The sequence below is a fragment of the Martes martes genome, assembly GCF_963455335.1.
Source record: "Martes martes genome assembly, chromosome: 3".
NCBI lineage: Eukaryota > Metazoa > Chordata > Mammalia > Carnivora > Mustelidae > Martes > Martes martes.
This window is the reverse complement of record NC_137890.1, coordinates 192,118,715-192,135,747: the sequence shown is the minus strand read 5'-3', so window position 1 is coordinate 192,135,747 and position 17,033 is coordinate 192,118,715. Positions and strand designations below refer to the sequence as shown.

The following is a 17,033-nucleotide window of genomic DNA, read 5'->3' as shown; positions in this document are numbered from 1 at the left end:
TGCTGTATTTAAATCAAATGTTTTCATAGCTTAGTTTTTCAAATGTTTTCATGTTTTCAAATGTTTCATAGCTTAGTATTTAATGTCCAACTGTGAAAACTGTCCTAGGAAAGCATTAAATCAATATTATTTTTGAGAAAGAAAGTCATGTTTGTATGTGTTTTTCCAAAAATCATATGTAAGCCAGAATGATTGACATTTTGTGTTCATTAGAAAATCAATTATCTTTTTTTAAAATATGTATTTATTTGACAGAGACAGAGAGATCACAAGTAGGCGGAGAGGCAGGCAGAGAGAAAGGGGGAAGGAGGCTCCCTGCTGAGCAGAGAGCCCAATGTGGGGCTTAATCCCAGGACCCTGAGATCATGACCTGAGCTGAAGGCAGAGGCTTAACCCACTGAGCCACCCAGGCGCCCCGAAAATCAATTATCTTTTTTTTGTTTTTTTTAAAGACTTTATTTATTTATTTGACAGGCAGAGATCACAAGTAGGCAGAGAGGGCAGAAAGAGAGAGGAGGAAGCAGGCTCCCCACTGAGCAGAGAGCCTGATGGGGGCTTGATCCCAGGACCCTGAGACCACGACCTGAGCCGAAGGCAGAGGCTTTAACCCACTGCGCCACCCAGGTGCCCCATCAATTATCTTAAACACTATCCTAACTTCCATGTTTATGTGGCACTTGGAAAATTGCTCCTAGTAGGACATGCTGTAGTAACTGTATGTACTTCCCAGTGGGACAGCTGTGGTGGTGAGGAGGCGGGGGAGGGGGTCAGATCAGCTGAAACAGGACTGGCATCAGTTCATCTTCAAGGCTGAGTGAAAATGACATGGGGTTCTTTCCTGCTCTCTCTATTATCGTATATGTTTGAAATTTTCCATGAGAAAAAGCTCACATGACTCCCATCACTAGGTAGCCTTGTCACAAACAAAACAAGAAAGCTGGGCTATTCTCAAAAAAAAAAGTATTTCCTTGAGAGTGTAATTTGTTAAAACTCTGTAAACATCCTCATATGGGAAGGCTGTTGATTTGGGGGCATGATTTAAGAGTTGGGTTCAAGTCCAGTTCTGTAATGCTTTGCCTGGCAAATCGTCAGCACTCAGTAAAAGTTTATGACTGGTGGAAATGTTCCTTGTTACCTATAATGCCTTGGGTCAGGCACTTCACCTTTGCAAACCAGCTTTTCTTGGGTGAAATAAACGAGGAGGGTTTTAGGTAGGAGGTTATAAAAAAGCTTTTTGTTTGGTTTCCTTTCTAGCATCAGAACCCAGTATAAATTCACCTCGTTGTTTTTTTTTTTTTGTTTTTTTTTTTAAGATTCCATCCATTTATTTGACAGACAGAGATTACAAGTAGGCAGAGAGCAGAGAGGCAGGCAGAGAGAGAGGAGGAAGCAGGCTCCCCGCCGAGCAGAGAGCCTGATGGGGGGCTTGATCCCAGGACCCTGAGACCACGACCTGAGCCAAAGGCAGAGGCTTAACCCACTGAGCCACCCAGGCGCCTCAGAACCCGGTATAAAGAAAGACATACGTACATGCATACACGTGTGAGTGTGCTTACACACACATACACACATACACTCACACACTCACACACTGAGCTGCTGCAGATGAAATGGATTAGAATTCAAGGCCCGGCTCTCAGCCTCCTCTTCCCCGTCTTCCTCTTTGCACCCCTGTACCCCCTTGCCAGAGCGTGCAGATTACCCTGGGGATCCTTGAATCACAGTGTGAAATCACTGAACAGGTTAGAGCCCCACACTGGTGCTACATCAGGTCCGTTAATAGGTTTGCCTTTTGGAGAGCTTCTCCTCTGACACTTGGTCTTTTCACTGTTGTTTTTTTTCAGAAACGAATCTGTTATCAGACTCAGTAAAAAAAAAAAAAAATAATAATAATAATTATAATAATAATAATAGTAATAAAAGAATGACAGAAAGAAAACAGCTGTTTTTCTCCTCCCTCCCCCCTCCCCAGAACGCCATGCAGATTGTGGGTTTTATGGATCACGAAGCTGAGTCTGTCTTGGAGGTGGTGGCCGCGGTGTTGAAACTGGGGAACATCGAGTTCAAGCCCGAATCTCGAGTGAATGGTTTAGATGAAAGCAAAATCAAAGACAAAAATGGTAAGTCAATGGAGCTCAGCCTTGTTTAGCAAACTTGCTTTGAACTTCTGCCCAATTTTTAATCTAGAAAGTAAAACTTGTTTCTCATGGGTTCGAAAACACTTTCCAGTGAAACTGAACAGAATCATGATTAAAGCTGAGTGCTAAGTCTTTCGAGTTATACATTTTATACTGTTTGATATGTGTGTGTTTAGAAAGAACACCGTAAGCCTTGCAGATGACTTTGAGCAGCACACAGACAATCACCTCTCATGTCCCTCCCCCACAGAGTTAAAGGAAATCTGTGAGCTGACCGGCATTGATCAGTCAGTTCTAGAACGAGCATTCAGTTTCCGAACGGTGGAGGCCAAGCAGGAGAAGGTTTCGACTACACTGAACGTGGCTCAGGTGGGTAAAGCGTAATGCCCAGAAGTGAGTTTTTAAAAAGTCTGTAATTTTATTTAAATAAAATCAAAGTTTTGATTTTGCGGGCTGTTATGTGAGCTGTCCTACGGTTGAAGGCACTGTTCTGAGCACTGGGGCACTACGGCAAACTAAGCCGATAAGGATCCCTGCCCTCATGGAGCTTAAAAGTTTGGCAGGAGAAGGAGTCAGATGATAGCCAGTAGACCTAGTCAGTAAATAAATTTATAGAGCAGGCTCGGAGCAGACAAGGAGAAAACTAGAGCCCTGGAAGGGAGACCCACAGTGCTGGGGCAGGGCAGTCGGGTCTGGGCGAGCTGGGAGATGATGCCAGTGGCGTGGCCTGCCTTGTGTTTCCAAGGGTCCTTCTGGCTGCAGTGTGGCGAGGAGAGGGTAGGGGGAGGAGGGGCGCAAGCAGGGTGTCTTAGTTTGGGCTGCTGTAACAGGACACCATAGTCTGGGTGGCTTAAACAAAAAAGCCTGTTTATTCCTCATAGTTCTGGAGGCCAGAAATCTGAGGTCAGGGGGCCAACTTGGCAGCATTCTCGGTGAGGGCCACTGTCCTGGTTGATAGACCGCCACCTTCTTGCTGTATCATGTTCACACGGCAGGGGTGGAGGAAGGGAGAACGCATGCGGGTATCCCCATCCCCTTGTGAGGAACACTGATCCCATCATGGGAGCTCTCCCCTCATGACCTCATCTGACATCCAAACCTGACTGTCTCCTAAAGGCTCCACCTCCAGATACCATCCCACTGGAGATGAGGACTTGAGCATAGAATTGGGGGAGGGTGGAGGGACTACACATACATTCCATTCATGGCATTGGAGAGCTCCGAGGAATGTGTGCTAACCTAGAAATGATGGTGGCTTAACCAGGACGTAGCTGTGGAGTGAGAAGCAGTCTCGTCTGGGTATCGTTTGAAGGTAGAGGCCACAAGATGTGCTGCTGGCTTGATAGGCAGTATGAGAGAAAGAGAAGAGTCAAGGAGGACTCCCAGCACTTTTCACCCAAGCAACCAGGGAAATAGAATCACCATCCACCGATTTGGAGAACACTGTGGGAGAAGCCATTGTGTAGTCGAGTGGCCAACTTGGCCTCGCTGCCTGCTTTCTTGTCTACTGTCCATCTGAAGCCAGGGAAGTCTAAGACAGTCCGAGTGGCTTATTTCTTCGCTCCTTTGGTTCAAGTTAGGTGGACAAAGGGATGGACGAATGGAGGTGTGTGTGGATGTTATTACCCATGCGACTTCTGGAACCCTTTGTTCTGCAGCTTAGACATGTTCCCACTGGCTAGTGCTGATCTGGACTGGAATTAAAGGACTAGTTTGGGACTGTTTCCACAGAGCTCTACTTTATTCTCATCCCATGGTCCACCTGTGTTCTCCTCCTCTTTGTAAGTGGCCTTAAGCGTCTGTAAGAGAGTAGGTGACTTTACTCTCTGTCTTGGCTGCTCTGCATGGGTCTCTGCTGCTGACCCAAGGATGCCTTTGTCTGTAGCTTTCTTTCAGTGTTGATTTCTTATTTTAGGTGAGCTGTTCTGACTATGAAAAATACTCTATCTTTGTGTATATGTAAATTTTCTAGCTATAACTCTTGTGTCACCTTCTTCGTAAGTTACTACTTCCGCTGTCCTGTCTGTCTAGGGCAGCCTTACTAATGCAAAGTCAGATCGTGAGTGACTGACTTAATCATCCGCACAGGCCCCTCTGTAGACCATTAGCAGGAGCGTAAGGGATGAAAGGAGACTTCATAGAGAAGATGGTTTCTGAGCCCGTCTTGAAGGATTTAGATGTATCAAGAATGGGCAAAAGTGCATTTCAAAAAGAAAACAGTGAGAAAAGGAGGCCACATCCAGGGGAGAGTCGGTCAGGCTCACCTGTAGCTTCAGACTTGCGAAATGGGTTCAGAGCAACATGGCTGGAAAGGTTAAGTGTGGAGGCGGTTCTCAAACTTGGGTGCCCATCAGCACCTCCCGGAGGGTCCTGCAGCCATACCTCGGAAGCGCTGGGTTCAGCAGGTCTGCGGTAGGACTGAAGAATGTCTCACAGTTTCAGGGCTGCTGCTGCTGCTGGCACGGAGACCGCATTTTGAGAACCACTGTACTGAGGGTCACACTGAGTTTGGACGTTTTCAGTAGCCAGAGGGGGGATCGTTGAATATAGGCTGTTGCAGAGAGAAGATGCCTGCTGTGTTTGAGAGAGTCCTTTGGGAATATCCACACAGATGCGGATATGCACGGACTCTGTATGCGGATGTGTTGTGGTGTTTCCACTGTGTGTTGTACTCTTGTCTTTTAATCATCCTGTACAGAAACCAGGCCCAGGTGCCTCCGACTTACGAGCTGGAGTCATCTTGCTTCCCTGGGTTAAACTTTGCCACATTCTTAACCTTTGGCATAAAAGAATTTGGCTTGAGATCCTTGATTTTTCAGCTCCTTATTCAAGTTCTCTTTTTCTTAATTTTTTAATGTATTAGGGTTCTACCGATCTTACAGCCTAAAAGGTTTCAATTCTGGCAAGAAGGAATTCGTTTTATTAACATTTCCTCATAGCTTTGATTCTTGGGCCCCATTATCATGTTTATCGCCCCATTCCTTATTCTCCCCAAGGCATTTTGATCTTTCTTCAGATACAGCAAATAATATGAAATGATAGAAACTGAAGACAGAGCCGTCATGCAGCTTCTGCTGTATCCTCCCTCCCTGGCTTCCATGGCCCTCGGCCCTCGGTGATCTGACCCTGCACATTTGATCTCAGTTTATTCCCTTCTGAGTTCTCTAAATGCCATTCTTATTTTTACCCAGTGCCTTTGCTCCTACTTCTCCCTTACCCACGTGCCATGGCTAATTTTTCCCTGCCTGTCTGAATGGTCCATCCAGTTCCACCTCATCCAGGAAGCCTTCCTAGATCTCATTGGCCCCCTCTTTTCCCTTCTCTGAATTCTTTTTCTCCGGCTCTTGGACACTTGCTCTCTGATTGTTTCTCTCATCTTGGTTTGATCTCCACCGCTCCGCATTGAACCCCTAGAGGCTTGGCCACATGGCCATACATCTGTGTATCTCCTTCACCTGGGCCACAGACTGAGAGCGGGCATCTCCAAAGCCCATTCCACTGGGGATCTTTCTCAGTGAGCTTCACGCAGCTGCAGAAACATGTGGTCTCATATTGTGCTTAGAATCTGAGATGGTGAATCGGCGCACTTGGTGTCCCTTATTTCTGCCTACCTCAGTAGTGATCCTTACATGAAAATAAACATTTCTTCCCCCACCTTGGAGGACATTATTGCAGAAATGAGGGGGCATGAGTCAGACTTAGGGCGTCAGTCCGGGCAGATGGGCAGCTCCGGGGGCCAGGGAGAGCTCATAGGCATATTGTTCTTGAGGAAGGGGTAGTTTTGTTGTTGTGGTTCTCTTTCATTTTGTTTGCTTGCTTTTTAAAATTTGAATCTGAGTACCTTTAAGGTGGAATGCATCTTTCAATGCCTGCACATCCTACTGCTTCCCATTCATTGCTATCAGGCAATCCCCAGAAACATTTGAGTTTGAGACTTCAGGAATAAATGATTCATTTGAAGGAAGCAAAGAAGATTAACATATTGGCGGTGAATACACTTGAAAAATACAAAGCGGTGCCAGAATAAGTTGTCACTATTAGTTCAATTGCATATTGAAATGGGGGTTTGTTGGAAGCAGATAGCATACCACTAAAACACCAGGTGCCATTATAATGGCATTCTGTTTGCAAATAGGTGATGTTTGGAGATTATGTGGTGTTTTGAGGTAACTGGAATTAACAAGAAGAAAGCAGAAAGGAGGAAGAAAGTTCTATAGGCTCATGAGTGGGAAAGGAAGAGGATACTCCAGAAATTATAATATAAATACATGTATAGACTTACTGTGTGCCAGGCACTGTTCTGGGCACTTGCATGGCCTATTTTAAGAAAGTAAACCCTAGAAGTAAGGAGGGTAGAGAAAAGGTATTTGTCTAAAGCTAGGCTCCTTTCTCTATTTCAGCATTTCCATGCATTTTCTGCAGTGGGATCATTAACCACCATCACCCTCCAAGACAACGCAGGCCATTTGGGTTCTGTTTGCCAACTTACGGGTGGATTTTCTAGCTCTCATTGGAGTGGCTGCCTGAGATGTAGGGAGAAAGATTTGGGATTAGCATGGAAGTGTCAGATGATAGAAAAAGGTGCTCTAAAGTTGCTGTACATTGCCAGCGTGGTGACTGTGAGATTAAAGTTGTTACTTCTTTAGAAAGAAACGTGGAAAAAGAACTTCCTATAATTATATTATAATTATAATTATAATTATAATTATAATTCTGTATAAATGTGGAAAAAGAACTTCCTATAATTATATTATAATTATATAATTATATAATATATAAAATATAATATATAATTATATATTATATATTATATATTATATATAATATAATATATATATTATAAATATATAATATATAATTAATAATATATAATAATAAATATATTATTTATATATTTATTATATTATATATATTTATAAATATATAAATAATAATATATAATTATATAATTATATATTATATAATTATAATATATATAATTATATATAATTATATTATATATAATATAATTATATATAATTATATATATTATAATTATATAATATATAATTATATTATATATAATATATATTATATATAATATAATATATTTATATAATATTAATATATTATATAATATATATATTATATAATAATTATTATATATATAATTATATAATTATAATTATAATTCTGTATAAAATCAAGTGTAATGGTTTACTTTCATGGTAGTGCCCACATTTCTCCTCCTAAGCAGTGAAATGCACACACAGGGCCCGAGCATCAGGAACAGCAGCTCTGCTCCCCCGAGGCTGCTGGCACTCGTGTGCCGTCCTCCCCAGGAACACTGCGTCACACAGCTCCCGTGGCCCATGACTGCGGCACCCGCGTGGCGCCGGATACGTTTAGGGGCTCTTGGGCTCGCCCCGGCCAGCCTCCCTTTCTCCAGTGTGTGCCCCCTAGGTCCGGCTCAGCAAGACTCGGTCTTCGGCCTCTTCTTTGTCAAGTGCCTCTGAACAGCTTCAAATAAATAAATAAGCAGATAAAAACCTTTGGATTTTATTTTATCCAGCATATTGTCCAACAGCACATTGTGACACTAGTTATTATGGAATATTGTTTTTTAGATGTTCAGAAGGTTCGGTGAAGGAAAACATTTAGAGATCACATCAGTCGGAATCATTGTTACGTTTTTTCTTTGAGTTCCTTTCCCATGTGTGTGGGTTAAAAAGATAGAGTCTTCATATAGAACACACAGTTTCTTATTTTCATAAAACATAAGCATTTTCCATTTTATTACCTAATTTTCATAATGATCATTCTGTGATGACTGTGTGACTTTCCTTTCAGTGGCGTTCATTTATTTATTTTACTGTTCCCCTGTTGTTGGACTTCTAAATTGCCTCTGATTTTCCTCTCTTCTGTAATACTGAGTTGGATATCTTTCTGGAGAAAGTGTTTGCAATATTTGGAATTAGTTTCCTGGGATGCAAAAAAGCATAATAATTGAGTATAAATAATTTGCCCAATTCTCTTAATGGTTTGACTGTTCAGAGTATAATGAAGACTGGCTCTGAAAAGACATTTGAGATAAAAGAGCTTTAAATATTTAAAAAATACCTTTATTATCTTGTTGAAATCGAGCATTGTGACAGTTGTGGTTGCTGAGTTTTTCTTTTTCTTTCTTTCCTTTTTTTTAAATAGGCATATTACGCTCGTGATGCTCTGGCTAAAAACCTTTACAGCAGATTGTTTTCCTGGTTGGTAAATCGAATCAATGAAAGCATTAAGGTACTGAGTTTCAATCACTGGATAAATCAGTTGTCGTAAATGGTATTTAGAGTGTAAGCAATAAGTTAAAGATACTTTAATTTTATAGTCAGATAATTGATTACAACTTACAAAGGTTGTTCCTTAAGAAGAATTTACCTTGCATAGGATTGTAATTTGTCAGGATTCTGTTTACTTTGTTTTGCCATTTTGTTCTAAGAAATCTCACCTATCAGTGGTCTAACGGTCTTGCAGAGTTATTCTAGAACATCCCAGGTCTAGGTTGTCGTTCATCTAACATGCTGTGCGTACTTGGCTGAAAGCTCATTTGACCTCTCTAGCTGCTGATGTGTTCTTCAGTAGAGAGAGGGGATTGGAGTATTGGGATTTTGAAAAGCCCTGCCTATAGCGTAACACTGAGTGATCTTTTATTATATTAAAACATTACTAATACCATCTTTAAATTAAGTCACCTATTTAAATTTCTGTAAGATTTCATACCAATACTCTCATACATTAAAAAAAAAAACTACACTAAATTATAGTCATTCTCCTAGTTGTGAAATGCGATTAACTTACAATATTCCTTAATATGCTTTTAGTGTTCTATTTCAAGCCTAAATTAACCCATCAATTTTAAACATTTTTTGAAGGCACAGACCAAAGTGAGAAAGAAGGTCATGGGTGTTTTGGACATTTATGGCTTTGAAATTTTTGAGGTAAGCTTTTTTTCTAGCTTTTGTTTATCTTTATTAATACAGAACAGTTGGAAATTAAATTGTATATTCTATAGACAACATTTAATATAATTATTTACAAAGAAAGCTTTTTGCAGGTGTAACAAAATGTGTGTGTGTGTATGTGTGTGTGTGTTGAATGCTGAGAGCCAGTGTTTCGGAGAGAGTGCTGTCAGAGGAAGAACTTCTGGTATCAGTATTTGACTTTTGTAATTGCAAATCCAGAATTCTCACTGCGAAATTGCCAACAAGGCATGTGGACATTGTGCTTGTAGTCATTCGTTCATTTGTAAGAAAGGGAAGCAAGAAGGTGCCATGAGATAGCGTAGAGCTGAAGAGTCGGATGCTGGCCGCGGCCTGGCCGGAGCGGGTCACTCCGTCCCTGCTGGACTCGGGGTCTGGACTGGGCGCTTTGTTGGGTCTCGTCCAGCTGCGATCTTTTGATATGAGTCTGTTGTAAAGGTTGAAAGAATTTCTGTGGAAGTTCATAATGAATTTTTTAAAAAGACTCCATGCCTATTGCAGATTAAATATTGAAACATTATATACTTACATTAGAATTTCCTGTTTATCCTCTTACTAACTTTGACATTCAGAAGCCATTTTAAGGACTTTTTATTTTTTCCCCCTCCCCCATGTTAAGGACCTTTTAAAGCACTTAACTCTTACTTTTGGAGTGGTGTATTAGTCTGGTTTGGTAAAATAAGAAGTAGATCAAGCTCCTCCTTTCTTTATTCTCCCTATAAGTAATGATTTGTGAATTCCTTTAAATAAGCAGTCCGTGCCCAGAATGACCACCCAAAGCCTTCATATGTTCCAAATTATTAGGTTCACAGAATAGGGGGGAAAAAAATCAGCCATTCCCTGTGCTAAGCTAGGTCTTTCTAGCAAATGTCTTTTTCTTACAACATTTATTTCTATGATCGTACCTTCTCCCTGCTTGACCACAGTCCGTACTGAGTCCAATGCTACCTGTGTGTAAGCATTGTAGTAAGTGGTACATATGTTATCTGGTTAAATTTTCACCAAAATGTCATGAAATCTTTGCAGTTATTCCTGTGTTATAGGTGAGGAGGTGAGGCTCTGAAGGTCAAGTAGCTATCCCAAGGTTACGTAGCCACCAAAGGGCAAACCCAGGACCTCCTATAGGGCACTTTTCTCCCCAGACTCACAGGGTCCCCAGTACCTGGAAATAGGGAGAAACCCCAAATGTGATAAGTTTCTGGTGCCCTGTATTTCTGTGCCCTTGTCATCATTCCGAGCTGGCCAGCATGGGGAGCCCCCCTGGGGTTGGGTGGTGTGCTCACAGCCCCATGTGGGGAATCTGCCGTGTGCTGGCTGCTGCCCCCCGCCCCATCCTGGCCCTCGAAGATGCTCTTCAGCACAGTGTCAGCTTGTATGGGTACCCCTGTAGCAGACTCTGCTAAGGAGAGCTCCTGGGCTCTTGTAATAGGGAAGAATTTGAGGTTTGTGAGTTAGGAGAATCGCTTGAATATACTCAGAACTACCCTCAAATAGAAAAAAAATTTTTCTAAAAAAGAAACCCTCAAACCAGAAATTTGAACCAAGACCAAATCTAACCAGTCATGTCTATAGCTGATCTTATGATCTCTCTAAAATTGTGAGAAATTAATTTTCCTTGTCCATGCAGTAAATGCTTTGATTTTCCCCCCAAGTTCCTTGAGAGAATTAAGATTTGTCTTTCACTGTAACTAGTTCTCTTCATTTTTCTTTTTAAACCTCAGATTAAGCTTCCAATATCTTTATTATTAATAATCTGCTTGATGATTTATTTTATAAGTCAATTTACTTGGGAGAAGTCAGAATACAGATTTGGTTGCACTCTTCTAGATACTTTTACCTGCTTTTTGATACAGAATTAGAGAGGCTTTTTTTTTTTTTTTTTAATAAACTGTATTCACATACACACCCCAGGTGCCATTCTACATTTTCCTGGCTTCTCAGCAAAATTAGAACTCATGGAAACATCAGAAAGTCCATCATACGGAACAGGAGGGAGTCAGTAATTAAAGACTTAAAAGAGGCCCCGGGTGGCTCAGGTGGTTAAGTAACTGCTTTCGGCTCAGGTCATGGTCCCAGAGTCCCAGGATGAGGTCCCACATCAGTCTCCCAGCTCCGTGGGGTGTCTACTTCTGCCTCTGACCCTCCCCCTCTCATGCTTTCTTTCACTCTCTCTCTCCCAAATAAGTAAGTAAAATCTTTTAAAAAAGAAAAAAATAAGGACTTAAAAGTACCAGAAGCTGAAGTTAGAAGCCCAAGGTCTGACTTGGGAAGAAGTATTTCAAATCCTCATCAGTACACAAATGAAAATTTCTATGATATTGTCTGTCCAAGTGAAAAGAAACTGATGGAATAGAGAATTCTGCCTTTGTTTTTCCATGAAACTTGACTGCAGGAATTAAGGGTTCTGCCTTTTAGAACACCCTGGGCATCACTTTAAAAATTGGACCATGAAGGTTCTGAAAAAAATTGTTTTAATGTTTCTCATTCTGGCTCATGACCCCATTGACAGTTCCCATGAAAACGTTTTTCAGCTGAGCTGGTGGAAACCTTTCATTCATTTTGGTCCATCTCTAAATGGAAGAGAGAAACTGATGCGTTAGACCATGGAATGATGACCCATGGATTTGACTGCAAAGCATTTCAGGGCCAGCTGCGTGAATAACCCTGCCTGGCTGGCCGCATGTGATCTGCTGTCAATTTGGGAAACAGATTAGTGGAACACACTGATACCAAAAATAAGAGGAAGGGAGTTAAAAATGCATAGAGAAGAAAAATCTAGCTATAAATCCTCGTTGAACGGATGTCCGGTTTTGCAAGGGAAGAGAGTACTGTAATCCAGACACTCCATTTCCACATAATTAAGTTTGAATGTTCTTATAACTGATCTCTGAGAAACATTTATAGCCTCACGGTGAAACAACAGATGAAAAAATTCAGTGAAATTCAAAACGAAATTGAGCCATCGAAATGGATTCAGCTTTTTTTGAAGTGCTTATCTGGGAAGTACTAAACATGGCAGATAGTTTTTTGGGAAAATCTAAGAAATTATTAGTGTGCTGTGGACCAAAGCAGAACAGCGGGCTGGATCTTTCACTTTTCACACAGTTGAGCTGGCTTTGAGCAGGCAAAGTGCTGGTTATTCTGAGTCAGGCAGCCTGTATTCATCTTGCTCTCATGAACCTCACTGAAAGTGACCCATCCACGGTAAGAATAGGAGAGGCTGGGTGCAATGATTGTTCCGGATAAAAGCACCTGATAGACAAATGAGAGTCAGTGTAGCCTGGTAAGTCTGTCTCATGATTATGAGATTTGTTTTCTAAATTGTTTTTAAAAGAAAATTGATTCTGGTTATAGGCAATACCTTCTGTTCCAGCCTTTTTCCTTTAATTTTGTTCTTCGTGTGCCAGAGAACTTAACGAGGAAAGACAATTTTTAAAGTACGTTTTAGAATGGAAATGATAGGGAATAATATGTGTATATCACTACTCTTGCTTTTTAACTTTTTAAATCAAAGCTTATTTTATATTAAGAGCACAATAATGCTGTTTTTCTTAAAATTTATCATATATGAATATGTACTGGGAAGACAGCTGCCATGTATTTAAAGAGTGCAAGACTTCAATATCCACCTGTCTTAGAGAGCATAAGGTGTCACTAGCCTCCTCTGTTGCTGAGAAAACGCTGATCTATTAGTAACCGGCCGGTATTTCTGACTCATCTTTCAAAATCCTTCCAAGCGGGAAGTTCAAGAGAATATAAACTAGTTGTGACCTTCACTGGGAGTGTGATTTTCTGTTTGTTTGATGTAGCGAAGGTGGACTCAAACTCGGGAATTCTTGAAAGAAGCCCTAGATTTTAAAGTTTCGGTCTATTATTTTACTTCTAAATCTGGCAAGTTCTTCCCACCCCAGGCTACAGTCGGTGAATGTCATGTAGAACAGCATGGAACCTAGACACCTTGCTGCGCACCTGTTTTCCCAGAGCAGTCCCGTGAGGGTGGCGACGGTTCTGGATTTCACACAGGGAGATTGTATGAGGGAGAATTCTGGATATGCTTGTTCAGAGGTGTTCCCCAAAGTTTTAGTTTTATCATAGCCTCAGCCTTTAGGGATAAACAGGAGTCAGACAGTGGAGACACGTCCCATGCATGGGGCGTGGGTGGAACACTGGGGAGGGAGTGGGGAGATGAGTCATTCGAGCTCCTGCACGCTTCCTCCCGAGAGACCTCGGTTCGCGAGACTGACATGGGGGGGACAGCACGCGGCTCAGCGATCGCTGCCACCCACAGTTCCGCACACAAAAGTATCTAAGTAGCACATTGCTTTGGGGCCTTTAGATTCACGGGATGGTTCCTAGCCCCAGTTTAGCTATTTTCTAAGGGGGGAGGGACCCCGCTGGAAAAGCCGGTGGTACTTCATGCCTGTGTACCCGAAGGCCTCTTCTGGACCTGTGCGAGTTGCAGCTACACAAACTGTTACCGGGCTGTTCCTTCATTGTTTGCAGATTACAAATGTTTGTATGTTATTTTTAAGGATTTGTGAAGTCCCGTTTCCCAAAACATGAGGGCGATGTCAACAGCATAAGCACAGACCCTGAGAAGCGGGGCTGCCTTCCCGGGTGGCGGCGGTGCTTGCTCTGGTGATTCCTGACGTGCTTTGCGGGCTGCAAGGTGTGTTTGCAGTTGAGGCAGGGATGTTTCTGAGGGGAAGTCAGCCGGTTTCTGCCTTGATGATCGTGCTATTCTGTTTCTTGTTGTTGTTCTTTAGACAGCCGGATGAGGTAGGAGAGACAAGGTTTTTTCTTAGGCCATCTCTGGAACGTTCTCTCCTTACCACATGGTTTATCTTTGAAGGCAGACCTTCAGGGACAGCACCGGGTGGGGTGCCGTGGTGAGAAAGAGGAGGTGCTTTTGGATTTTGCTGGATCTCTTCGCTCTTTTTGTGACTTACCGGTTACTTCTGTCTGACCCTTGCGGGGGGGATGGGTCATTTACGTTTCCTAAGAATTTAGAATTAGAAGCATTAGATACAGAAGCCTTGGGACATCACGCAAGTTCATATGAGGTATGATTTGAATCAAACTGTTTTCATCCTGCATAGCTCCCACCTAGCGGAACCACAGTTCAGACACCGCGTGTAGGTATCGGCAGCCTGTTGTTTGTTTTATTTTTTTTAAGATTGGACATGTGTCTTGATTTCAAGTTTTATGCCAATCAGAAACATAGCCTGATGGTAAAAATCTGTCATTTGCACCAGTGAATAACCATCAATAAGCATTTACTTTTAGAGGTTTATTGCAAATTAAGAACTGACTGCATTTTGTGTAATCTGTCCCTTTTTGCGCCAGAATGCAGTAAGTATGAAGTGTTTGCAGTGACAGTCTCCTGCATGCGCCTGTGTTAACGGCTTCTCCAGCTGTGTGGATTTTGCAGTAAATGGCCATTGATTAACTGTGTGCAGATACGAAATAGAGAGTTCATACAGGAACTTTTACATATGGAAGGGAAATCTCGTTTGGGTCTGACTTACCCCTGAAGCTGTGTTGTCGTTGTGAAGCTTTGCCTCTGACTTCTAACCCGCTTGTGTGCATTTCACAGTCATGTTGCAAAGCGCACCTCCAGCTGCTCATAGCCGTGTCACGTGTCCAAAGACACTGCTGTTCTCCTCTTGCTTCTCGTCATTAGTTACCATTTGAAGATTTAGCATAATTTTGTTTAAATAGCTCCATGAACATAGACTTATTAAATAACAAAAGGGATTTTAACTGTTAAATAAACCGTCAAAACTTTAATTTTATTTATAAGTTTATTTTGGAGTAGTAATATTATAAGGATATATTTTGCCAAGCAGAGAACACCAGACTTCCTTGTAGAGAAATGGCCTTCTGATCAGAATCGTAATAAGGCACCTAGGCTAGATGGACATCAGCTTCTAATCAAAATTGTGAAGCTCTAAAGATTGGAGCACACGGGTTTTAAAACTTTATGTGAAAATGAGTACTGGGGAATGCCCTTGGTGTCTCAGACTGTTTGTTGAAAGTATTGAAAATAAATGTGTTCTTAGTAAATACCTTCATGATTAAAAACAAGAAAACAGAAAACAAAACTCTTTGACCAGATATAACATTAGAAGATTAGCCAGTGATGGTGTGTATGTGTCATTCATGGTTTAGGGTTAAAAGTTCTCCCTGATTAATGAGTTCATCATTGGTGATAGGAAACCCTTAGCTGAATTCCAGGAAAGAATGTAGTCAGATACTGCATCGTAAGTCTCATTTTAAAATTTGTCCTACATAGGAGCAAAGTTGATTTTGAAAGTTCAGCTTTCGAAAAGCTCTGTAACTTTTTTGCTTCCGTCATTTACGGGGGGATCGGAAGGTCAGTTGCTCTGTGTATTCAGGAGAAACCGCAGGCTTCAGTTTCCCACTGGGATGCTCGTGGCTTGTTAGGGCCAGGACTGACTGGCCGCCTCGGTAGGAGGAAGTCAGGTTTATCAGCGGTGGGGTTGTGTGTCCCTTGCTTCCATGGCCACCATCTCCACTCCACAAAGACAGACGATAGAGGTGAAAATAACACGTCTTACCACCAGATCTACCTCTTCCCGGATGGTGTGGCTCCTGGTGGAGTGTACTCCTTCAACAGACATGCATTTTTGTGCCCTCGGTATGTGTGGTGACACATGAAGCCCTGTGGGTGGCCCAGAGAGGACTCAAGTGTGGCTCTTCCATCAGAGCCAGGGGGAGTAACTCCAATAGGAAGGAGAAGCTGCTGAGGACCAGACAAGCGATAAATACGGGAGCCTTCTGAGAAGAGTTTCTCGCTAGGGAAATGATTTTGATGTGCTGATTCCCTTAAATCTCTGTTTTTTAGGCACTTTGCTGTTTATTCACCCACAAGTCACATGGAGAACTTGCTAGGTGCACCGTGCTGTACGGGGCACGGGCTTCCACGGGTGAGCGGAAGAAGCACGTGGTCAGCCCTTGCCCGTCTAGGGAGACAGACAGGACAGAAACTAATCCATGTACCCGTATACCTAGGCCCGCACGCATATACACATAGTGTGATTTTTAGAAAGTGCTGGTGTCTCAGAGTCAGAATGAGGGAGCAGACCCTGGGTGGGGGAGCAAGAGGTCAGGTCAGGAAGACTCTCTCGAGCTGTAGAGTTTCACCGGAGAATGGCGGATTGGGAACTTGGGTGACAGAGATTATAAATCTCACTGTTCCTTTTCGGATCCTTTAGGGGAAACTTTTTTTTTATTTTTTTACCGTGTGTGGGGTGCTTCTCTGTCAGCTAAAAATCTTCGTCTTTCCAAACACTGCATAACTTGTGTCTATTTCGTTCACCCACCTGACTCATGAACCATTTCTCGAGTGCCTGCAGCGTGCACGCCTCTGTGTGCCGGGCCTCGGTACCCCTGGAGCTGTGTGCTGGGCCTCAGTTAAACCTGCGAGACCACGTATGTGTGTGTTTCTCGTGGACTGAGACGCTTGGGTGTCACTGCCGTGGGAGAGCTAATGGCACAGTTTGTAAGGCTGCCTTCGTTTTTCTCCGTGTAGGACAACAGCTTCGAGCAGTTCATTATCAATTACTGTAATGAGAAGCTGCAGCAGATCTTCATTGAACTGACCCTGAAAGAAGAGCAGGAGGAGTACGTACGGGAGGTAATGTTGCCATTTTTTTTTAAAGTTCCTTTTTTACTCATCATACAAATTGTGGATTCAGAAGTCGATATAAACAGGATTCTAAAATCAGATTTATCTAAGCTTAATCGTGTTGTATCTTTTATAAGTTCGTTTGTTACGACATCTAAGCTAACTGGGATTATCTTTGCTGCTCTGCTGCTTGTGCCTAGAACAGTGCCTGGCACATAGTAGATGCTCAGTAAG

The 17,033-nt window shown here is 42.2% G+C and overlaps 1 protein-coding gene across 6 annotated transcripts in view; it reads left to right on the top strand.

The window, feature by feature from the left end:
- Positions 1-17,033, top strand: part of MYO1B (myosin IB) — a 179,351-nt gene that overhangs the window by 124,840 nt on the left and 37,478 nt on the right. For all 6 annotated transcript variants that reach the window (XM_080798484.1, XM_080798483.1, XM_080798486.1 and 3 more), the window contains 5 exons: positions 1,973-2,120; positions 2,389-2,507; positions 8,322-8,408; positions 9,041-9,106; positions 16,704-16,808. In XM_080798484.1, the coding sequence (XP_080654610.1) occupies positions 1,973-2,120; positions 2,389-2,507; positions 8,322-8,408; positions 9,041-9,106; positions 16,704-16,808 (525 nt within the window). The remainder of the gene's footprint in view (positions 1-1,972; positions 2,121-2,388; positions 2,508-8,321; positions 8,409-9,040; positions 9,107-16,703; positions 16,809-17,033) is intronic.